General features: G+C 36.2%; 1 protein-coding gene and 1 long non-coding RNA gene across 3 annotated transcripts in view; one reads left to right on the top strand and one right to left on the bottom strand.

Annotated features, from left to right (window-relative positions):
* Window positions 1–241: 241 nt before the first annotated feature.
* Window positions 242–25,607, top strand: part of TMEM168 (transmembrane protein 168) — a 32,990-nt gene continuing 7,624 nt past the window's right edge. The window contains exons 1-4 of one of the 2 annotated variants that reach the window (XM_082693079.1): window positions 242–882; window positions 5,825–7,082; window positions 21,732–21,874; window positions 23,999–24,273. In XM_082693079.1, the coding sequence (XP_082549205.1) occupies window positions 5,955–7,082; window positions 21,732–21,874; window positions 23,999–24,273 (1,546 nt within the window). In that variant the 5' untranslated portion in view covers window positions 242–882; window positions 5,825–5,954. Of the gene's footprint in view, window positions 883–997; window positions 1,260–5,824; window positions 7,083–21,731; window positions 21,875–23,998; window positions 24,274–25,607 lie in introns of those variants that run through there. The other variant, XM_082693080.1, reaches the window with a different exon arrangement.
* On the bottom strand, window positions 4,416–12,448 carry LOC309845321. The gene is made up of 2 exons (XR_014301212.1): window positions 9,673–12,448; window positions 4,416–9,452 (listed from the first exon to the last, which is right to left on the bottom strand). It is a non-coding gene; the product is annotated as an uncharacterized lncRNA (long non-coding RNA).

The following is a 25,607-nucleotide window of genomic DNA, read 5'->3' on the forward strand; positions in this document are numbered from 1 at the left end:
ACACATGAGAAAACTGGGGTTCAGAGAGATTAACTGACCTAAGAGCTACAAGGAGCAAAAAATGATGGAAGAGATAGAAGACAGGCAGAAAGGGAGGGCTTCTTAGAAAGGGGAAAGGAATTCATAGTGTTTTGAATGCCTACCTTCTGCCAGAAAAAAAAAAAAATACTAGTTACACAATATCTTTGCAAGGAAGGTTTAGTTACTTTTTTTTTTTTTTTTTAACAGACCAACACCGGTTGTACATAGAAAAAAGGAAGAACCAGGATCCAAACTCCAAAACCACCGGACTCCGCTGTTGTGAAGCGCTGCCTCCCCTACATTTATTCAGTTTGTTCGAGTACAAAGAAGAATCAGGCCTGGGCGACTGATTAATCACAGACCCGTACCCCTAAAGCCAATAATACATTACATGTTAATTTTAAAAATTAAAAATTAAAAAATAATAAGAAGAACAAGGTTGGTGAACGTCTAAGGGGAGGTGGAAGAAGGGGAAAGGAACAAGCCAGGCTTGGGGAGCTCAGTGCTGTGTCGGTGGAGTGAAGACCCAGGCGGTGATTTTTTAAAAGACTTCATTAGAAAAGGCGGTGAGAAGGGCTTTGCAGGCGAGCCTAAGGAGCTTGGGCTTCAGCTAGTCCGGCGGACACAAAGCCACGCATTATGCCATAGGTACCGAAGAACAGCAACGCCTCCTGCGGTATTTACAGCCCACGTGCGGACCGTCCCGCCTGTCCTGGCCCAGTTTCGGTCCAGCTCCCGGCGGCGGCCTAGAGGCTTCACGGTCACGGTCTACGTGATCCTTGGTGGTCCTCCCGCTCCCTGTTGGCCCGCCGATCCTAAGTCCCAGAAGGCGAAGGAAACTGGACTCAGTAGGCACCCTAGGTAGGGGGTGCGTGTGTGCTATCGCAACGCCAGGCACACCTGCCGCGGCGGCGGCGGCACGGACAGTTTGGGCGGGGAGGGGGCCGGGCCTCAGGGAGGAAGCGCGCTGCGCGGTTTGACCCCGGCGGCGTTCCGTACCGTCGTAGATTCGGCGGCAGGAACATGGCGGCCGCGGTCGAACCGGTAACGGAGAAAGTTTCCAACGAGGCTGGCCTGTGTTAGTGCCTGTGACCTCCGGCCCTCGACCCCCCACTCCCCGGCGTGCCACCTCCCAGCTCCGAGTCGCATGCTCAGCCCCAAGGGCCCTCCCTTTACTGTATTGGCCCCAGTGCCGACTCGGGGGGTTGAGAGAGCGTTGGTGGCGGCGGCCGAGTCAGGTAGGGGGGTCGGGGTGAACAGCGGGGTGGCAAGACCTGAGCACAGACGCTGCCCAGGGCTCTGCATATTTCGAGAGCCTAGCTCCGCACAGCCGGTCACCCGGGGGAGAGGTGGTGATACCTGACCCGGGAGTAGTTGACGGTGGGGTTTGAGGATGAAAGGTGGGGTGCTCCATATCCCCCGTGGTACCCCAGGCAGTTGGGCCCCCAGTTATGGTTGCCTTCTCCCAAAGTAGAGGGGTGGTAGAGAACAGGCAGGTTCTTTCTGGAAGAATTGCTCTTGTTGCCCCAGTACTAAGAGATTGAATATTTAAGTTGACATTGTCCTTGTTTGTAATGGGCCCAAAGAGTTAACATGAGTTCATAGAATCAAAGCACGGGAATTCCCCGACCTTGGGTGCTCCGTATGGTTCTTTCAGGTTTTGACGCCTCTCCTAGATGGGACGGAAATAGTTTCTGAGTCCAAAGCTGATGCAGGTGATGGAGTGTGTATCTAGTGGCTCTAGTGAGCCATTCCTTAGAGGTAGGTCATGGAAGAGAACTAACTGGTTTGGAGGAATTTGGAGGAATTAAGTGAAGGCTGAAGTAGGGGAAAAGAGAAAGAGGCCAAACATTCATGGACTCTTCTTAGTTCTGTTACTTACGAGCTGTGGGATATTACACTTTATTCTCTTACGTTAATAAGCATCCAATAACTGGCATTGTTATTAAATATAATTATTTCTGTATTAGTCTCAGTTTCTTACACAGGTGCTTGTTGAATATCTACTTGGTGCCAAATTTTCTGCTAAGACACGAGTACACAGTATTAAAGCCCAACTTTCAGAGACCTTATTGATGTAGTAGGGAATGCAGACCTTAAACAAATGAGAATCAGCATTTTCTTATTATAGAAGAAGTGCAGGGATCATATAAATGAGTCAGGGGTAATCTCACCAAGAAAGTGATTTTAGAGAGACCTGAAGAGTAGGAGTGAGCCAGGTATGAGGACCGGGATGGGTCTAGGAAGAGGGAAGAAGTGTACCTGCAAATGGGATAGCAGTGATAGACTTCAGAATTGAAAGGTCAGTACTGCTGGAATACAAAGTCTAAGAGGAAAAAAGATGCAGTAGGAAAGTTATTCATATCCAGAAGGCCTTATAAGGCGTTTTAAGGAGTTTAGGCTTTATTGCTTAAGATGATGGGAAGACATTGGAGGGATTTTATATAACAGAGTGAACTAACAAATTTTTTTTTATTTTACAAGGGACACTTCGTGGAGAGGGCAGTGATAGATATAGGGAGACATTCAAGCATGACATGATGGTGGCCAAAATTGGGATTTTGACTTTGGGGATGGAAATAGAAACATGTAAGATATGTATAGGAAGACGAGTGGATGGGACTTGGTGAGGACTCAATATAGGTGGTGAAGAAGAGGAGGGTTAGAGTAGTATGCGGGGTTATATAAAACAGATTCTGGGAGTTCCCCTATGTCTATTGACTCTTCTGTGCTCCATTTTTCTCTCTCTGGCAAGTAATTTCTCACTGAATCAAGTAATGGCAGACCAGTTGAAAAGTCTGTGATACTTTGTTGTTCTACTCTCTGATTCAGTTTGTCCTTGGAAGAAGTTCAGAATGTGGAAAGACTTGTAAATTAGCCATTTAGAAATATTCTACATGTTGATTTTGACAGTGTGGTAACATATATTCTATAATATGGATGTTATGGGTATAATTTACATGTTTACCTTTTTTAAAATTATTTGTTTGCAAGAAAGAGCACGAGCACAGTGAGAGTAGAAGGAGAAGCATATTCCCACTGATCAAGGAGCCGGATGTGGAGCTCAATCCCAGGACCCCGAGATCATGACCTGAGCTGAAGTAGCCACTTAACTGACTGAGCCACCAAGACACCCTTGTTTACCATTTTTCTAGCATTTTACCTCTAAGAGAGCTGGTGCTTTTATATCTGTCAGGTAGATTAATATATGTATATCATTAAGGAGAGAGAATAATTGAAGACATGGAAATAGATGAGATTGCTCATAGAAAGTATACAATGAGAGAAAAGCCTAGGCCTGGGATTGAACATCTAAGAAATGGATTGAGAATCAAGAGTCTGCAAGAAGACAGAGGAGGAGAGGTCACTAAATTAGGAAGAAAATCTGAATGTTGGTCTTTGAAAGCTTTAGGAAAGTTAGGTTTCAGAAATCAAGAGAAGCCTACAGTGTCAAAGGTTGTTTGAAGAAAGTGCAGGATAATAAGTAAAAAGGATGCATTGTTTTTAGGAGCTTATAGGTCATTTTAGAATTTGGCAGAGCAGTTTGTCGTATGGTGGGAACCATTGTTGAGTGGTGTGGGAGATGAAGCAATCAAATAGTAGCTGTCAAAAGAGGATAGAAGATTGAACTTGGAAGAGAATATGGGGGTACATGAAGATTGGTATTGTTTCTGGTTGGGTTTTTTTTTTTTTTTTGTATTTTTTAAAAGAGCTTTGCAAATATTTAAGTGCTAATGGATAAGAAAGAGTGGGAGTTTGAAGAGCGAGGAGATTGTGAAGTTCTGAAGGGGTAGAGGGGAAAAGTTATCCAGTATGGCTGAAAGATTTAGTCTTGGATAGGGAAGGGATACCCTTCTTGCCCTGTATCAGGAGATGTCGGTAGAGGTGGGTTTGTGGTGTTGGAAACTCAAGTAAGCTCTCTTCTGACAACTCTGTTGGAGGCAGTCATCTAGTGAGAATGCAGTGAGTGGGAAGTGGGTGTCAGAGATTTGAGAATAAGGAAGAGGTTGGATAGTCAAAAAGAATGGGAGAGTGGTGACCAAAGAAACAGAACGATGTCTCATGAACTGAGTGGCAGCCATTGAGCCTGGTGTGTGATTATTTTTTTTCTTTAGCAGTGTTCAGTTGTCTAAGTCCAGACCATACCAACAACCCTTTGAGGATCTATATTCCAGCGTATTTATTGAACGATTATATTACAGGAGTGATGTTTAAAAAAATGCAAAGCCCTCTAGATTTTTATCAATGTCTAACATATAGGCAAAACAGGTAAAGCCAAAATGTACCAAAGGCAGATATTTTCTTTAGCAGTGTATGGTATCTTAAGAAATGATTGGGTGAAAATGTAATTGAGGAAAATCAGAATACTTAAGTAGGCTTATTTGTTAAAAAAAAAAAAAAAAAAAAAAAAAAAAAATCCTTGTTGAAGTAGAATTAGTAATAGTACTTGGAACATCCCAGAGACTGTAAGATTGTCACTCAGTAAAATTCTTCTCTAACCAAATGGCTAATTAAGGGTTAATTCCAGGTTATCATATTTCTGTCAAGTCTTTCTTTTAGTGTCCTACTATTTTTTTTTTTTTTCAAGATTTTATTTGTCAGAGAGAGAAGGCACATAAGCAGGGGGATCTACAGGCAGAGGGAGAAAAGTGAGTGAGAAGTGGGCTCCCTGCAAAGCAAGGAGCCCAGTGCGGGCTCGATCCCAGGACCAGGGGATTATGACCTGAGCTGAAGGTAGACGCTAATGGACTGAGCCACCCAGGCACCCCTCATGTTTCCTACTATTAAAAAAATATAATAAGCTGATTACAAACAAGTCATTTTTTGAATTTTTGTCTGGTTGAATTCTCTGTGGATATTTAGTGTGACTGTGAGCTGTTGAATGAATCAGTTCTGAAACAGTATACCAGAATCTTTGAAGAATTATCTGGTAGATAGGTAAAGCACTTTTTGACCACTGTCATGTTTTAAGTGCAATTTGTGGGGGCACGCAAAGATTAAAATAATTATCTGAGTTCTTTAGCAAATAAATGTTAACTTTTTAAAAGTAAAAGTATAAAGTTTAATTTACAGTAAATATTGGTTAGCATTCTCACTTTACAATTTTGACTAGAAAGTTCAGGAAGTGGTTTGCTACAGAGATAGTATTTAGATCTAGAAAGGAGGTTTGATAATCCAAGTAATTTAGTAGTGCTAAAAGTACAGGGAAAATTATGGGTTAGCTTTAGGGATGCACTTTAATACAGTTAAGCTTTACTTCTGTTAAGTTTATTAGTTAAACAATGTAAAGACTAAAATTTTATAGCCTGTTAGAGCTGCCTTGTAAAAAGATGGAGAGGATTTTAGGCAGGTAGGAACAGTTGCTATTATTGGATACTGGTGCTTTTCAAATTAGACATAAATCATTCGGTTAGCTGCTGAGTAGTTTTAGATGGTGCCAAATCCATCTTCTACAATCTAAGCCAAGTTGGGAATCTCACATTTGCACATAGTAGTTGAAAAACCAACCACTGAAGTGGTTCTTACTGAAGTAAGAATGGCTTAGACTTTGGAAAAACAGTTTCAATGATGGTGATTTAGTCATACTTCTTAGCATATGTTAAATAGAAGACACTGTCATTTTTATTTGGATAAACTGAGTTTTTAAACCAAAAACAATTACAATTAAAATACGTGCAAGTCAAATTTAAAATTGAGTTTCCAGAAGAAACTTTATTTCTTACTTATTATTTTGTACAAAGAAGAGAGATATAACAGATAAATTATATAAAATTAACACTGACATATTTTTTCTTCTTTCTAGACCACTATAAACAATAATTCCACCAAGAGGAAATGTTAAAATAGGAGTTACGGATACGTTGGATTTGCTGGATGAAAATCAAGCAGTTAATTTTTCTACCACGGGGAGAAAGCCCAAATTGCCAGATTACATGTGTAAATCACTGCGTTACTGCTTTAGTCATTGTCTGTATTTAGCAATGACAAGACTGGAAGAAGTCAACAGAGAAGTGAATATGCATTCTTCAGTGCGTTATCTTGGCTATTTAGCCAGAATCAATTTACTGGTTGCTATATGCTTAGGTCTTTATGTAAGATGGGAAAAAACAGCAAATTCCTTAATTTTGGTAATTTTTATTCTTGGTCTTTTCGTTCTTGGAATTGCCAGCATACTCTATTATTATTTTTCAATGGAAGCAGCAAGTTTAAGTCTCTCCAATCTTTGGTTTGGATTCTTGCTTGGCCTCCTATGTTTTCTTGACAATTCATCCTTTAAAAATGACGTGAAAGAAGAATCAACCAAATATTTGCTTCTAACTTCCATAGTATTAAGGATATTATGTGCTTTGGTGGAGAGAATTTCTGGATATGTCCGTCATCGACCCACTTTACTAACCACAGTTGAATTTCTGGAACTTGTTGGATTTGCTATTGCCAGCACAACCATGTTGGTGGAGAAGTCTCTGAGTGTCATTTTACTTGTTGTAGCTTTGGCCATGCTGATTATTGACCTGAGAATGAAGTCTTTCTTAGCTATTCCAAACTTAGTTATTTTTGCAGTCTTGCTGTTTTTCTCCTCATTGGAAACTCCTAAAAATCCAGTTGCTTTTGCATGTTTTTTTATCTGCCTGATAACTGACCCTTTCCTTGACATTTATTTTAGTGGACTTTCAGTGACTGAAAGGTGGAAACCCTTTTTGTACCGCGGAAGAATATGCAGAAGACTTTCAGTGGTTTTCACAGGAATGATTGAGCTTACCTTTTTTATTCTTTCAGCATTTAAACTCAGAGACACTCACCTCTGGTATTTTGTAATTCCAGGCTTTTCCATTTTTGGAATTTTCTGGATGATTTGCCATATTATTTTTCTCTTAACTCTTTGGGGATTCCATACCAAATTAAATGACTGCCATAAAGTATATTTCACCCACAGGGTAGATAACAATAGCCTTGATAGAATCATGGCATCCAAAGGAATGCGTCACTTTTGCTTAATTTCAGAGCAGTTAGTTTTTTTTAGTCTTCTTGCAACAGCGATTTTAGGAGCAGTTTCCTGGCAGGTAAGCATATAGTTTGTTTTATTATGTCAGTGCCTATGATGTGTGATTAAATGCTTGCTTCAAGAGTTAAATTATTAGAATCAAAAAGTGACGTTCCCAATTTCAAAAGGAGACTCTTTTGTGATGCTTGTTTTTGTTCATGGATTTGAAGTACTGAATGAATATTGACAGTATAATTTAGTTTTATCTCTAGCAAAGAGATACCAAAATGTTAGGAATACTCAGCAAGTGAAATGCTCCTGCCTTCCAATTGTTTATTAGTTAAACACTGAGAGATTAAAGATCCTTAAATATTAACATTTGAAGGGTGCTTAAAAATTGCACATTAATCCTGCAGGTTAGGAAACTTGAATGCCTGAGAAGACAACATTTAGAGACTCTGGGACTAGCCCTAACCAGGTTACCCAGCTTCTCTAGTCCAGTGGTCTTTCACATTTCTTTTATATAGCCACTTCCCATTTATGTCAAAGGTGATTAGATGTATAATGTATCAGGTTCTTTATTAGATGAGTGGCTCTCATAAGAAAGAAAAATTGAGTTTTACAATACATTTGCTGCCCATGATATGTTAAAGAAATTTAGAAGTTCTTTTGTAGACAAAGATATTTAAATTGCATGGTTGGAATTTATATTTATAATATTAACAAGCCTAGTCTTCTATTTGTATTTCATTGACTACAGGATATGTCATATATTGTACTGGCTGCTGAAGATTGCAAGATGAATAAGAAATGTCTGTCTTAAGCCACAATCTCTAATGGGCTTGAGAAGAGGCAGCATGTAAACAATTAATACGGCATGAGAAATGTAATTTGAGTACATCAGATTAAGGTGTAGGGGGAAAAGTACGGTCCCCTGTGCTTGGTACAGTTTTCTGCTTTGGTTCAGTTACTTGCTACACAGTGATTTTTAGATGTGAGTGTTTGAAGGGAGATGTGGAGACTTGCCTGGGCATGGTGCCTTTTTGTCCATGTGGGCTAGGGCAGAGAGCTTGTGTGGGAGTCGAGTAAATGATAAAAAAACATTGTGGGTGTTGCCTGAGGCTATCTTCCTCACTTTACTTGCTAGTTCCGGGGACTGTCAGAATCCAGATGATGATGATGGAGGATGATGTCAGAAACTCTTAAGAGTTCTGTTTCCTTCCTTCACCTTTTCCTGTTTGGTCCTTTTCCAGCCCTAACCAACCCCGCCCCTGCATCAGCCTCATTCATGCTTGACACCTTTCCAGATCATCAAGTCCTGTGAACCAGTTATTGTCTAAGCCACCATATCTTTCTTATTTTCTTATACCAGTGGTCTTCAAATATTGTGTGTGCACCATTGCAAGTACACAAAAGCTTTCCAAAGACTAGGTCAGCAAAAATCAGAGAATCAGTTTCCAGCTTCTGTCCTTCCGTTCTATTCTTATTTTAATGTTGATGTATTTGAGAATGCCTCTCAATTTGGGTGTGGAGTGCTATCTCATTGTGGTTTTGTATTTTGTATGTCTCTAATGACTAATGATGTTGAGCATCATTTAATGTGTATTAGTCATTCACTTATCTTTGTTTTTGAAATATCTAAATCTTTTACCCATTGTTAAATTGAGTTACTTCTCTTCTTATGATTGAACTTTAAGGGTCCTTTTTATATTCTGGATACAGGGCATTGGTCAGATGATTGGGAAATGTTTTCTCCCAGTCTGTGAGTTATCCTTTTTTTTTTTTTTTTTTAAGATTAGGCTTGCTCATTCTTTGTTATTACCTACATACATTATCTGCATAGTACTAAATTATTTCCAGACCTTTTTTCTTAATGACAGTTTGAAGAGTATAGGTTTTTAATTTCATGAAGACCAATTTATTAACTTATTCTTTATGTACTGTGTTTTTAGTATATCTAAGAAGTCTTTGCTTAATCCTAGGTCACAAAGATTTTTCTTCTATAGCAATTTTCTTCTAGTGGTTTTATTATTTCAACTTTTACATTTAGGTGTATGATCTAATTTGAAAAAATTTTTGCCTATGATATGATGTAAAGATCTAATTATTTTAAAATAGGACTTTCTAATTGTTTCGGGAAAAGACTATCCTTTTCCCTGTTGAATTGCCTTGATACCTTTGTCCAAAGTCAGTGAAATATAAGGCTTTATTTCTGAGCTTTCTTTTTTGTTCTATTGATCGGTGTGTCTGATCTTATACTAGGAGTGTGCTGTCTCACAAGATATTTTCTAATTACCCTTGAAATTTCTTCTTTGACCTTTGTTATTTAAATTGGTTGTCTGACAATGGGATATTTGAGGGATTTCCCACATTTCCTTGTTATTGATTTCTAATTTAATTACATGTAATTGGAGAACATAATTTGTATGGTTTAGTTCTTTTATTAAGACTTGTTTTGGGGGGCACCTGGGTGGCTCAGTGGGTTAAGCCGCTGCCTTCGGCTCAGGTCATGATCTCAGGGTCCTGGGATCAAGTCCCACATCGGACTCTCTGCTCAGCAGGGAGCCTGCTTCCCTCTCTCTCTCTCTCTGCCTGCCTCTCTGCCTACTTGTGATCTATCTCTGTAAAATAAATAAATAAAATCTTAAAAAAAAAAAAAAAAAAAAGACTTGTTTTGGGGCCTGGCATGTTTTATTCTGGAGAATACACCATGTTCACTTGAAAAGAATGAGCATTCTACTGTTACTGGGTAGAGATTTTATAAATACCAGCTAGGTCAAGCTGGTAGGTTTTCTTCCTAAATCTCTATCCTTGCTGATTTTCTGTCTATTTCTGTTAGGACTTAGAGAGGAATATTAAAAATCTTCATTGTAAGTGGATAAATTGTGAGTTTGTCCTTTCAGTTGTATCATTTTGCTGTTTCATGTATTTTTGTGGCTCTGTTCCAGGTGTGTATCTACATCTTTAATTACTATACCTTCTTAACATATAGACCTTTTTAAATCATAATAAACACCCTCGTTGAGTACAATAGAGACCTCATGGCTCACAAAACCTAAAATAGTATCTCTCTGGCTCTTTACAGAAAGTTTGCCAACTCCTATTGTAGGCCAGTGCTTCTCAACCTTTAATGTGCATTGAAATCATATGGGGGATGTTGTTATATTTCTGAAGTTTGAAATTGATTTTGGGAGACAGCTTGAACAGTTAAAGGTGATACAGAAACTCCTGGTCAAAAGTATACCCATTGAGTAACAAGGTACTAATTTAGCTTTTAAGACTAACATGCATCGTACCTGAGTTGTGTCTATTGTTAGTCGCTATTTGGTAACTGCTGCCTATGGTGTAGGCATTGCGTCTTCGATGCTGTTAAATTTTAGCTTAATTAATCTTCTATTTAAAGATTTCTCAAACTGTGCTCTGCCAGGTGTTCTGTGAGATGTTAATGAGTGTCCTCAGAGAAAAAGTGTCAAAGAAAGAAACATTTCCAAACTTAACCAGGAAATCCTTGACCATATTCCTCATTAACCACCTCTTCCCACTGCACCTGTTAACCTCTCTGTGAAACATAATTTAGGAAATATTCCATTGGATTTACATAAAGTCCCAACCCTTTTGGCTGATGAAAACATCAGAAATTTAGATAGTGAAAGGCAAAAAATTAAGAGTTTTGTAAGGCCAGGACTATTTTTGGTATAACCTCATTGTTAATACAAGTAAGTCCTAAGCCCTATCTCAAATTCTTTAGATTTTGTTTTGTAGAACGTGAACAATGTTTAACAGTCCTAAATCATACAGATACTGATTAGCTTTTTAACAATATACCCATTTTTTTTTTTTTTTAGTTTATTAGTTTAGTGATCAGGCGGTTGTCAGGGAAGTTCTTTTTTTTTTTTTTTTTTTTTAAGATTTTATTTATCTATTTGACAGATGGAGATCACAAGCAGGCAGAGAGAGAGGAGGAAGCAGGCTCCCTGCTGAGCAGAGAGCCCAGTGCGGGGCTTGATCCCAGAACCCTGGGATCTTGACCTGAGCCGAAGGCAGAGGCTTTAACCCACTGAGCCACCCAGGCGCCCCATACCCATTTTTATTTTTAACAATAAACCCATTTCTTCACATTTCTGTGAGAGTAATTCAGATGTAAAGTGGTATTTTCCATTATCTCATTAAAATTTCCTTTATTGGATTTCTACTGGAAAAATAGTTCCACTGATTGGGTGGGTACAGACCCAGTGTGGCCGGAAAAAAAAAGACAAAGTTACTTAAACCTTTTGAGCACATCATTCAGCCCAAGATAAAATCAGTGAAAGTAGAGATAGCCTCAAATCAAGTGTAGCTAGCTAGGAGCAAAAATATGGACCCTAAGGTGAGAGTCTTACCCTTAGCACAGCATTTTCCTCCTAATATCTTGTTGTGAAGTATAATATAAAGAGAACTTGGAATAAGTTGATGAAATGTAGAGTTGAATAATGTTCTGACATGGTAGTCTAAAAATGTAAAAAAAAAAAAAAAAAAATGCTGAAAGAATAAAGAGAGCAGTTGGGAATGTAGGATGATGGATTTCTTTGAGTTAATGACCTAGCAGGCATTTGGAATGAACAAAATATTTTATAGTAGGTTTTTTATATTTAAAAAATATGCTTTTTTAAAGTATATTTTTAAGCAGTCCAATGTACTGTTATTTTACTACTAGAGGAGTGAAATCAAACAAAAGCATAGGATTAATCTGTCTTGAGCACAACTGTAGCTTGGACTTTAATTTTCAAAGATGGGCTTAGCTACTTTTTCTTATTTTAAGCTTATTTGCATGTTAGTTTTGGGTTTTGCTAGTTTTACTTAGCTTAATAATATATAAATTTTTTTTATTAAGGAAAAATTTGCATTTAGTAATAGTCATGCTTTTTTGTGTATAATTTTGCAGTTTTGACAAACACAAATAGTTGTATGACTACCACTACCACAGTCAAAATATAGAGCAGTTGCATTACTCTTCGGAATTCCCTCCTGTTCCTTTGTCATCAAATCCCGGTAGCTGGCAACCACTGATCTGTTTTCTGTCCCTAGCCACTTTTCTTTTGCAGAATGTCATATACAAGTTGTACATTATATAGTTGTTGGGATCTGGCTTCTTTCACTTAGCATAATTTATATAGATTCATCTATGTTGTGTATATGTTTATTCCTTTGTATTGCAGAGCAGTGTTGCATTTTACAAGTATCTCACAGTTTAATCGTTGAGGGATGCTGAAATTAGTTTTTGGTAATTATAAAAGTTGCTAGAAACATTTATAGACGGGGTGTTTTGTTAAGGTAAATTTTTATTTTACTTGGTGTGGGATTGCTGGGTCATGTGATAAACATGAATCATTTTAACTTTTAAGAAACTACCACACTGTTTTCAGAGTGGCTGTACCATTTTGCATTCCAACCAGCAGTGTATAGGAGTTCCTTTTTTTTTTTTTTTAAAGCTTTTATTTATTAATTTGACAGAGAGAAATCACAAGTAGACGGAGAGGCAGCCAGAGAGAGAGAGAGAGAGATAGGGAAGCAGGCTCCCTGCTGAGCAGAGAGCCTGACACGGGACTCGATCCCAGGACCCTGAGATCATGACCTGAGCCGAAGGCAGCGGCTTAACCCACTGAGCCACCCAGGCGCCCCTAGGAGTTCCTTTTGCTCCACATAATAACCAGTGCTTGATATTGTCTATTTGTTTTTGTTTTTTCAACCATTCTAATAGGTGTCTAGTGGTAATTCATTGTGGTCTTATTTTCTATTACCCCAGTAACTACTGATGTTTATCTTTTTTTGTGCTTAACTTGCTATGGTAGGTCTTCTCTGGTGAAGTACCTATTCAGATCTCTTGGCAATTTTTTAAAATGTGGATTGTGTGCTTTCTTTATAGTCAGTTCCGAGAATTCTTTATATAGTCTAGATACGAGTCCTTTATCAGATATAGGACTTGGAAATATTTCCTCCCAGTGTGTGGCTTCTCTCTTACCGTGTTTTCTGAAGAGCAGAAGTTCTAAATTTTGCCACAGTCCACTTTATCAATTTTTATCTTTTATGAATCTTTTGATGTCCTACCTAAGAAATCTTTGGCTGCATTTGAATAGAATCCTAACTAATCCCACATGGATAGCTTTGTTCTTTGTTTTTCCATAGTTTTACGGAGTTTAATAACATTCTTAGAATGAGTCAGTAGTATCATTCTAAGTCACTTACATTAAAAATCTGGAATTTACCATTAACTTGTTGTGTTCTATTCATAATCTCATTCTAACTTTAAAATGGAACATTGCAGCTGTTGTTTCCTGCAATTTGTATTATGTTTATTGAATGTACTATTTGCTTTCCTCTTTTATCCTTGTTTTTTTAAAAATATAAGTCAGTGAGACAGACTGAATACCACAGCATTTGATATTAGTATTATTACTCAGCTATAAGTTTTTCAGAAATTGTGATAATTGATTATTCATATAAGAATAAAAGGGGAGGAAAGCATCCAGATACCCAAGGAATATACCCCATGGCTCACTCTTTGGTTTAGAGATTCTCTCTGATATCATTCACATGAGATTTTATATGCCTTTCCTTGCCAGCCATTGTTATTTGCAGTTTCCATGGGAGTATGATATAACTTTTTGTGGAAGCCTTTTGACCCATACCAGAAAAACCATAATCACAGCTGATTTCTCTATAGGGAAGAGCAATGGCAATCACTGGGTGGGACAGATGGAACAAGATCAGCCTCACGTCCAATAAAGAGATGAAATCCACAGATGCAGCAGTTTCATTTCTGGCAAGATGGCAGGATCAGCCATATTATTGCACTTGGCATGGGGAACAGGGAGTTTTCAAACCTGCTGCCAAAACTAGAAGTGCACATGTTTCATAATTTTTTGTTTTGTTTCATTTCTCTTTCTAAAGTTTTGAGCTATTTTAGTCTAGATTGGGGGGGGGGACACTAATTTTTTTTTTTTTTTAGCTTAAGGGCATTCTTTTAATTTGATGTTTTTTCATTTCTGCTAGAATACTATGAAACAGGAGTACTTTTTTCCCCCTAAAAAAACCAACAATGGTCCTAATTTTGTTTTTCTTGAAGTAAAAACAAGGTTTTTCTTTTTTCTCCAGATGATTTTCCAGCTTTTAAAAATGTTAATGACCACAGAGAATTTTTTCCATTTAATAAGATTTACCATTTATTAACTGTTGTCCATGTGCTCTACATCATTCTGTGTACTTTCTGTGTTTACTTAATCCTTATGACACTCTGAGATGGGTACCGTTATTATTCCCATTTCATAGATAAGAAATACATGTGAGAGATTAGGAAGCTTGCTCAAGGCTGCAGAGCTGGTAAGAATCCAGGCAATCTGCCTTCACAGCACTTAACCACTTTACTTAGTTCCATGTATTTTTAGAGTTGGAAATGAGCATAGAGATTATTTAATGTAACCTCTTTATTCTGCCCATGGGAAAAGTAAAATTCAGTGGACTTCCTGTTTGATTCCCATACCACTGTTGTTTTACCTATATCATCTAAAAAATGTCTGTTTTTTCTATCTGTATTTGAGATTACTCAAAAAAGATTCCTAATACATTTACTAGAGCCTTAACTATACATCAGTATCTCCTATATGGTAATAGTCATTTAGCTTTTTGTTGTCTTGCTCATAATGACTTCAATTTAAAAATGCTTCACTGCAAATTACAACTACCATTTATTGTGCTAGCCATGTTCACATATTTCTAATCTATACAACAAGCTCACAAAATAAATAGTAGTTCCTTTTTATAGATAGTGACTCAAAAGGTAAATTAATTTGCTTATGTACTCACAGATGGTAAATGGCTGAGCTAGGTTTGAACCAGTCTAACTCCAAAGCTTAAGTCCTTTGCACTAGACCCTATTGCCTCTGTATAAAGAAATCACTTGGCTTTAAAACTGAGGTAGCTTTCTAATGTTCTTAAAATTTCCTCTACTGAGCAAATTTTTGGAGGCTGCCCATTGTTTCTTAAATTTTGGCTTCTCATATTAAAGAGCATGTTACCTTCATTTATATATTGCTTTCTTATAATACATTTATATATTCTGTTTCTTAGTTGGGCTTCATTTACTTTTTCTTCTTCTTTTTTTTTTAAGATTTTATTTATTTATTTGACAGAGAGAAATCACAAGTAGATGGAGAGGCAGGCAGAGAGAGAGAGAGAGAGGGAAGCAGGCTCCCTGCTGAGCAGAGAGTCCGATGTGGGACTCTATCCCAGGACCCTGAGATCATGACCTGAGCCGAAGGCAGCGGCTTAACCCACTGAGCCACCCAGGCGCCCTGGGCTTCATTTTCTTTAGACTTCCATGTGTACTATTTTTCAGACTGGTTTACTTAAGATGACTCTACGAAAATACTTCTAAGCAATAATTTTATCTCTTATGTAAATGCCAGATTTTTTAAAATGAAATTCCAACATTCATGTCTGTATATTACATAAAGATTTTGTTCCGATTATCTGAGAAATTTTATGATATGAAAGTGTTGAATGTTTTGACCCTGATTCAAAAGCCCAGCTGAACAGAGAATAGCTAGTAACTACTTTTCTACAAAGGATATTACTTAGAGTTGTTTATTGGTCTGATAGTATGTTCATATTCTGCCTGCTTTGAAATTTGCATCATGTCCTATAGTTTGATAGTGAGCTTAGTGTGATTTGGAGAAATGGAGGAAGAAACGTACCTACACTTAATAGTTTTGTTTAGGTAATTTGATAGTATTTATTACAGGGAGTTGTTTAAAATATGAGGAGTACATCAAAGTCACAAATGACTTTCCGGTTAAAGCTGTAAATGTTTGCATGCCAGTAAAATTGAAGCTTTCTGAAAGTGCCACGTGGATAAAACATCCTAAATTTATTTTTCCTCCCCCTGGACATATTTGCCATCTGTTCAGTTAAGATTACTAATTCTTTGTGTTGCCAAACTGCTCACTTTTATTTATGTGTGTTATCTTCAGAGTATACTCAAAACTGTTTTAAGCTTGCTTACTCAAAATAATACAAATATTTAATGTTTTCTGTTAAATTTGACTTAAAAATTAATGACAACATAAAATTATCAGTTTTCACCTAAGATCATAAAAATAACAGATCATCTGTTGTATATGAATTATCAGTAACCTTTTGAGTATCTGCTTATTTATTCCTATTAAATATTACTATCAGTGTTGTATAACTGACATGAGAGTATTGAATAACACCACTATCAGTTAACATTTTAATTAGATTTTTAAATTATTTAATAAGGCTTCCTACTTGAGTCATGTACAGACTGATTTGCAATTGAAGTTTATCATTAAATAGTTTATAATTTGTCAGTGAACTGCATTAATGCAATGTTTTTTCTAATGGTAAAACTATGATATAATTTCACAGTAAAAAACTTAGTTGGTTTATAAAATTCTTTAAGGTAATACAGAAATCAGTAATAACCACTGATATTGTATGCATATGAATATTTAAAGAAAGGCTAGTCTATACCCTTGACATAATTTGATAAGTAGGGCCAAATTTAAATATGTCTGGGCCACTTTCAGAAATGGGAATTTCCATTCTCTTTAAGACATAGGGAAGATGGGAAGATAGCAAGTTAATGAATAGTCTTAAATAAAGGAAAATGGTTTGATTAAACAAAATGAAGAGTTAACATTTTTTTCATGGTACAACATTCTATTACATGTCAAAATTTAGTTCCTCACTCCAGAATATCAAATTCCTTGTTTAGAAAAATCTTTATGTATCTATGTCATGAAATTTCCTACTAACTCTTACTACAGAAAGGCTGTGTATAAAACTGAACTTCTCATTCTTCTAGAAAGTATCCTGATTTTTGGAATAAGGCACAGGGACTTTTTTGTTTTTTTTAGAAGGTGCTGTTTTTTTTAAGAAGGTGCTTTTTTTTTTGTAATTCTGTTTTGTAATTATATCTCTATAGCAGAATAAAACATGCCTGTAAGATTGAGTAGAGCAGCTTTATTTAGGCAGAACTATTTTTTAAAAATATGTGCCTTTAATAAGTGAACCAAAGACAAATACTGCATGATTTCACTTATATGTGGAATCTAAACAAAACTAACAAACTGGCGGTTGCCACAGGGGAGGTGGGTAGGATGATAGGCAAAAGGGATGTACAGGATTAAGAGGTACATACTTCCAGTTTTAAAATAAACAAGTCACAGAGATGAAAATAGAGCATAGGAAATATAAATAATATCATGGTAATGTTGTAGGGTAACTACACTTACCCAGGTGAGCACTGAGTAATGTATGGAATTATTGAATCACTATGTTGTACACCTGAAACTAATACAACTGTGTGTCAGTTACACTTCAGTTTTTTTAAATGCCTTAAAAAAATGTATGCTTTTAGGCAACAGTGCACTTTCCTTTAGAATCCTTACCACTGTTTATCACAGCTGCTTCACATACCACTTTTCTGGCCCTGAAGGTTTTTGTGACTTTTGCTATAAATTATAACATGGTGAATTATGTAGTTCCTTTCATTGCTATCTTGATCAGAAAAGTACTAGTTATATAAAGTTAAAGGTAGAAATAATCAAGTTGTCATATTGGTCATGTTATTTAGTAATTCTTTTATATGAATGGCTGACATAATGTAGAAGTAATCCTTTGATGAATTAAACCCCTAAAACAAAATGTTTTTTGTTATCTTGGAGCAATAGAAGGTATAGAAGAAAAAGAAAGTAATGAAATTATTAGTATTTGTAGGTAAGATGATTACCTGGCAAACCTAAGAGTTAACCGGGAAATCAATTGAAAATGCTGTCCTACCAGTTGTGAGAATTATGCTGCATCTTTAACCTTGTAAACTCTGTCATGAAAAGTTGATTTGTGGATAGTTACCATTAACCTAGCCACTATAAAAACTATGTAAATTTTCTTGGAATTGTAGGATGTAGGTAATATGAGAAGAAATAAATGATGTATAGTGGGAGTATATATTTTTAATACATTTAGGTGACAAAAAACAACATGTAAATATACCAGAGTCAATGTCCTAGAAGTGCATAATCAGAAAATATAATGGAAATCACTCCATTCATAGAACAACATAAAATGAAAAAGGTTTAAAAGAAACTTAGGATATTTTTACAAAGAAATTTAAAACTCCACTGAGGATTTTGAAAGAAGACTTGAGTAAATGAAAATATATATTATACTTTCGGGGATAGTAATACTCAACAGTGTTCCCTGTGAACATGTTTAAAACTGAAGAAGGAAGGTTTAAAGTTGAGCTGCACCCCTAGTACCATCAAAAGCAAAAACCAAAGCCCAGAACTTCAGAGGTGGGGTCTTTGGTAACTTAATTACCTCCCATTTTAAGAAGACACACTGAAGGAAAGGGTGGAACCATGTCCATTACAGCGCTGTCATGAATTTGCATTCTGACAGTTTCCTTTGAGTGATGTGACCCGGATTAAGTGGTCAAACCTGGATTAAAATACTGAGTTGTAATGCCCCCAGCTCTTTGGAAGAAACGAACAAAAATCCACTTAGAGAAAGGTATCATCATCCTAGGCTTGAAATGGGTCCTGTGAGTATGTATATATATATGTAGTTATATAATTATAGGACTCATTTCAGGCCTAGGATAATTTTATATATACACATATACATACATATATACACACACATATATATGCAAGTACATATATATACACACGTGTATGTATTTTTGTATACAGTGTTCAGATCATAAATATTACCAGGTACACACACACACACAGCATCAAGAGCAATAAGCAGCAGCACCAACAAGCAAGAGATGGCCAGAAAGTCTTGATAAACCATATTTACCCAGTTGAAAATGATAAAAGCAAAGGTAGTATATAATGGTAGGAAGATGAAAACTATAAAATAGTAACAAGGCAGATTTGAAAAAAATAAGTTTTAGAATCAGAAAATAAAATACCTGAAATTCAGTGTGCAAGACTAATAGATAAAGCTGAAGTGAGCATTAGTAAATTGGAAGGTACATTTCAGAAGAAATTACACAAGAAGGAGCACAAAAGAAAAACAGGGAAAATACAAAAGAGGATACAGTGAGAAGATCTCTATTTTATTGGAGTCCCAGAAAAAAGGAGGAAATAAAGGCCAAAGGAAATATTTGAAAGGACAGGCAGACTAATGGAACAGAATAGAGTATAAGAACAAACCCCATAATACTTGATGTATGGCAGAGATGGCACTGTAGAGTAATGTGGAGTTGTTGAGATTTTCATTGATTGGTAATTGTACAAATAGCAAAAATGGAATTGGACCATAAACAAATACTAATTACATTTGGATTATAGACCTAAAAATGGGAAGAGCAAAACAATAAAGCCTTCAAGGGTAATGTACAATCTTTCTTGATCTTTGGGTAGAGGAAGATTTCTTTAACTTACACAGAGTGACATTACAATTAAAAACATGCTGGGGTGCCTGGGTGGCTCAGTGGGTTAAAGCCTCTGCCTTCGGCTCAGGTCATGGTCCCGGGGTCCTGGGATCGAGCCCCACATCGGGCTCTCTGCTCTGCGGGGAGCCTGTTTCCTCCTCTCTCTCTCTCTCTGCCTGCCTCTCTGCCTACTTGTGGTCTCTGTCACATAAATAAATAAAATCTTAAAAAAAAAAAAAAACGTGCTAAGCAAGGGGTTCCTGGGTGGGTCGGTTAAAATTTGAGACTTAGATTCTGCGCAGGTCTTGATCTCAGGGTTGTGAAATCAAGCCTGTAGTTGGGCTCTGTGCTTTGCTTAGAATCTGCTTGTCCCTCTCCCTCCCCCTCTGCCCTTACACCCTGTGCATGTACACTCTCTCTCAAGTAAATGAATAAAATCTTCAAAAAAAAAAAAAAATGCTAAGCAAAAAAAAAAAAACAAAAAACAAAAACATTGGGGGGGAGCATTCATCATATAACCCACAAAAGTCAAATATACTGAGAGCAAAACAAAGCTGTAATAATAAAAAGGCAGCCCCATGGAAAAATTAGTAAAGTATTTAACACTTCACCAGAGATGAAACTCAGATTATCAAAGCGATTTAAAAATTGTAAGAGAACTTCATACTTATTCTGGTTTTATTAAAATAGAAAAGTAAATGGAATCTAAATAGCAATAGTAGGGAATCAGCTAATTAAAAATTTATACATATGATAGGAATGCCATTCTCTTTTTTTTTTCTTTTCGACAGACACAGGGAGAGAGGGTACACAAGCAGGGGGAGTGGGAAAGGGATAAACAGGCCTCCCACCGAGCAAGGAGCCCTACGCAGGGCCCAATGATCCCAGGATCCCAGGTACATGACCCAAGCCAAAGGGCAGACACCCAACAACTGAGGCACCCAGGTGCCCCAGCAATGCCATTCTTTTTTTTTTTTTTTAAGATTTTATTTATTTATTTGACAGATCACAAGTAAGCAGGAGGCAGGCAGAGAGAGAGGAAGGGAAGCAGGGTCCCTGCTGAGCAGAGATCCTGACCTGAGCCGAAGGCAGTGGCTTAACCCACTGAGCCACCCAGGCACCCAGGAATGCCATTCTTTACAAATGATTAGCATTATACTAATAGGCTTATAGTATATTAGTGTATAGAACATTATCCTACTGTGATAAAAAAAAAACATGTGTATATAATGTGAAGTCAGGTATTTCAGAAAGCATGTGTGGAGGACGGTACATGCAATGATTTTAATCACTTATCAATTATATTTTCTAATGTTTCTAAATTGAGCATGTACTATATTTTATGCAATTGATAGCAAACAGCATACCCAAAATAGGGCATTATATCCATTTTTCTGTTATGGGAATCACCCATTTTTTATTATAATTCTGAAGGAATTAGAGAAATGCATTTTCATGAACAGAAGCAAGCATATAACTATATAGTATGTGCAGTAGCAACACAAAGAATGGGGAATACTACTGGTATTGTGAAGCTATAGATCAGGATTGAGTGATTATCACCCATTTTCTTTTCACTTAAATGGGTCCTTTATTTTTTCTGGGTTTTTTGTTTTTGGCTTTTTTTTTTTTTGCCTCCCTTTTTCTCTTTTGCTTTTAGGATGCTTAAATGCCCTTTATGTGTATAGAACATATATACACACATATACACTTTTTTTTTACAACTTTGAATTTACAGAGTCTAGAGCTTTTCAAAGGAAGACTATTAAAAGTTTAAGACTGGGATTCATTTTGATAGCTTTAGAATCTTAAATTTTCTATAAGATTTTATTTTCTTTAATTTTGGGCTTTTCACAGGAAAAAAATGAGCCCTTTCTAAAGTAACTTTTCCGATAAAATAAATGAGTATGTTATTTGAAAAGTGATTTAGAATATGTTGGTTTTTTAACAGGAAAGGATTTGTTTTCTGGCCTTTAGTGTCATACCAAGAGGGTTTTGTTTTGTTTTTTTAGTTTGGGTAGGATGTTACCAGGCAAATTAAAAAAAATAGAATGTGTTGTGTTTGTTTTGCCACAACTTTCAAGAAACTTCCAGATTAATTTAGGTTTCATTGCTCAGCTTTATATACTTTCTCTGATTCAACCTGTAATTGTTTTAGGTTATTAATTGTTCTTTTATCTTTTTTTGGAAGTGAGGCAAATGTATGTACATAAATATATATATGCACACACATAAGTGCAGTCACACATGCGGTATAAATATGCTATTTTGAACTTCTTTTAGCCAACAAATGGAATCTTCTTGAGCATGTTTCTGATAGTTTTACCACTGGAATCCATGGCTCATGGTCTCTTCCATGAATTGGGTAACTGTTTAGGAGGAACATCCGTTGGATATGCTATTGTGATTCCCACCAACTTCTGCAGGTACAGTAATCTAGTATAATTAGTAATGACTACTTGACTCTTAATATTTTCCTAATATTTGTATGAATTTGAATATAAAACGTGATTGCTCATTTTTTCAGAAGTATAGTATTTTCAAAATATAATGCATTGCAGTTTTTTTCATTTACCCCAAATGTTTAAAAACTTTTATTAGCTCTGCATAATGATGTAATCCTCAGGATTCAGTTTAAATATTTTCTTGATAAATGTGATTAGCTTATACTTAGTTAAAAAAATCAGAAAATATGAATGATGCTTCCAAGGAAAGGTCCTACCCTTTCTTTAGAAAAAGGTCCTATCCTTTCTTTAGACAAGGTTATCTTGTTTAAGAAAATGTCCTATGAAACAACATGGTGAAATTTAATAGAAACAACCTGCTGAAATTTAATAGAATGTATACTGAACCTGAGAGTCCTAAATACTAGTTCTGTGTTAACCCTAAGCAAATCATAACTTCTCTGAAATTCAGTGTTTTTACCTAAAATGCCAATGACAGGGATGTCTGGGTAGCTCAGTTGGCTAAGCATCCAACTCTGGATTTCAGCTCACATCATCATCTCAAGGTGGTGAGATCAAGCCCCAAGTTGGGCTCTACGCTGGGCATGGAGCCTGTTTAAGATCCTCTCTTTCCCTCTGCCTTTGCCCCTCCCCCCCTCAAAAAATGCAAATGACACTACCTATTCTTCCCATCTCAGAGGAACCTATTATGAAGAGCTAATGAGAATATGAATGTAAAAGTACTCTGCTCACTGGAAAATGTTACCAAAAAGTTGGGAATGAAGTTAAACATGTATTTGTTTCATTGTAGTTTTATTCCAAAATAATTTTTGTCCTTAAATGTGTGGCAAATCTTTTTGAATCTGTAAATATTGCCACATTAAAAAAATTTTTATAGTAAGTACCTTTGAAATAGAAAAAAATAGTTATTTGCTGTTAATGAATTTTGATTACCAAGTATTCATAATTTCCTTTGTGATTTTTGGGGTGGGGAGAGGGAAGACTTGAAATAAAAAATTTATTTCAAATAGTTGTCATAAAAACCAAAAACAGTATTTGTAGTAAATATTTTTCTTTGTGTTAAGGGCTTTATAAAAAGTTGCAAATTCTTATGAGACATAAAAGGAATAGATTTAAAAGGGTCACATAAAGTAAGATGTGACAGTTTAGCCAAGAGAATATGTGAAATAATAATTTGCACTAACTTTTGTTAATGTTTTGCTTATTCTTTTACTATTTGTGACTGCTAAATGTTACATATACAGCACAAAGTGTCTTACTATTTTAATGAAAACTAGTGTCATTAGAATAGTACTGATAAAACTTAAAAAAAAAAGAATAGTACTGATAATATATGAAGCAAAATGTAAGGTTTTCAAAACTACTGAAAGAACTTCCTTTTCTGGGTAGGAGTGATGATTTTTTTTTTTTTCTTCCTGAATATTGGTATTTTGATTCTGCTAGCTTTAAGACATGGTTTTTCATCTTTACTACAGTACCATTTTATGTTCGTTCTAGGATCAGATCTGCCTTCAGTTGTTCAGCAGTATAAGGCATTGAAACAGTATAACTGTTTCAAAATGTCATTTACCAACAATTTCTTCTGTCATTTGTGTTCCTTAGTAGAACTTGAATGCAACCTAATAAAGTCTTTTTCAATATAGAAATATAAAGCATACTGCTTCCATAAAGTTTTTTTGTCAAGGAAAGAAAGTTCTTTCATTATAGTTCCCACCTGGGTGTTCTTGAAATGCAGGGTAAAATCAGTATGATCTTGCTTTTAAAAAGTCTTATTCAGTATCTGTCATTTGGTAAACGAATATGAATACAGAACAAAGAATAGTCTTATCTACATTTGAAGATCTTTTCCCAGCTTTCAGTCTGGTGACTATTTTATTGGTTAGAGAAAAGTTATATAGAAATGTAACTTTTAGTAATTAGGCTCTGATGTTCAAGCTTAATTTTTAGTACTTTAGAAAAGAGGGTTTTAAAAAATTCTGCTATTTGGTTAGCAGCAGCTGTTATGATGCTTAATTACAAATAAAGAGTAAGAATGTGACATAGAATGACACTCTTTAAACACCAAAATAATTTTTTTTCCTTCAGTCCTGATGGCCAGCCAACACTTCTTCCACCAGAACATGTGCAGGAGTTAAATTTGAGGTCTACTGGCATGCTCAATGCTATCCAAAGATTTTTTGCATATCATATGATTGAGACCTATGGATGTGACTACTCCACAAGTGGACTGTCTTTTGATACTCTACATTCCAAACTGAAAGCTTTCCTTGAACTTCGGACTGTGGATGGACCTAGACATGATACGTATGTTTTGTATTACAGTGGGCACACCCATGGCACAGGAGAGTGGGCTCTTGCAGGTAAATGTACCTCTGGCAATTTCACTGTTATAAAGATAGATCTATTTATGGAAAGCTACCCTTCACACTGCAGCATTATTTCCAGATTTCCAAAATTCTTAATTTTCTGCTTCACAGTTTACTAAGTATACAGGTGATTCTGTTTTGTTTTTGTTTTCTCTGGCATACCTGTTTAGCATAGTATTAGTAATCTCTAAAGGTTTTGAGAATTTTATCTTGTATTGATTGGAAGAAAAAATCTGCTTAGTCTAAGAAATTATCAGTTTCCCTTTAATATATTTTCAGAATTATTAAATTTAGTTTCATTTTTCAGAAGCTAATTAACTTGACCAGTACTTCTAAGTCTTTAAATGTTATGAGTGCTGATTTCAATAGTTCTGCACATATACAGTTTATGTTAGAAAGCTTATAAGGATTAAGCAAGTGAGGGGATATGGTGAGAGTAGTGCTTAGGTCAGGAGACCTTGGTTCTTGTCCTGATTTTGTCATAACAGTGTTATTTTTGTCAAGTTACCTAACTTCTCTCAGTTTCAGTTCTCTCCTCTGTAAAATGATGGGGTAATATTAAATCTTCTTGCTAACTGTAAAATGAGATCTATTTTAGATGTAAATTTGTTCATTGGGCTTCCCAACTAGAATAGAGACCACATAAGTCATGGGCTTTGTTTTGTTAATTATTTGCTTAGTGCCTAGAACAGAGCCTGGCAGATCCCTAGTAGGGTTCCTTAAGTAACAGACAGATAGAAGAAATCATTGAATGAGGGCGCCTGGGTATCTTAGTCCTTAAATGTCTGCCTTCGGCTCAGGTCATGATCCCAGGACCCTGGGATCCAGCCCTACATCAGGTTCCCTGCCTGGCAGGACGCCTGCTTCTCCCTCTTCCACTCCCCCTGCTTGTGTTCCCTCTCTTGCTGTGTCTGTCTCTGTCAAATAAATAAGTAAAGTGGTTCCAAAAAAAAAAAAAAAAAAAATCATTGAATGAATCATGAAAAAAAAGGTAATTTTATTTTATGTTAGAAATAGTTCTTTTAGAACTTAATTCTATCCTGCTTTTTCTTTAACTATTATAGGTGTTTTACACTAAGAATACTTACAAATAATAAAATAGACAGAAGTAGAAATAGATACTCAGATCAAGGACGAATATAAGCAGAAGCATTCTGGAAGGACAGAGGTAGAGCTCCCAACATAAGAACTCTAAGTGGGGATGATTAAAGGTTAAAGTCGAGATGATTTTAAACCATCGTGGTTTCCCTAATCGCATGCTAGATTTGAAATAAGGGTTTTATCATAAAAATACATTGTTAATTTTTGGTTTTGTGAATAAATTAATG

This window comes from Mustela nivalis (genome assembly GCF_964662115.1).
Source record: "Mustela nivalis genome assembly, chromosome: 12".
In the NCBI taxonomy this organism is placed as follows: domain Eukaryota; kingdom Metazoa; phylum Chordata; class Mammalia; order Carnivora; family Mustelidae; genus Mustela; species Mustela nivalis.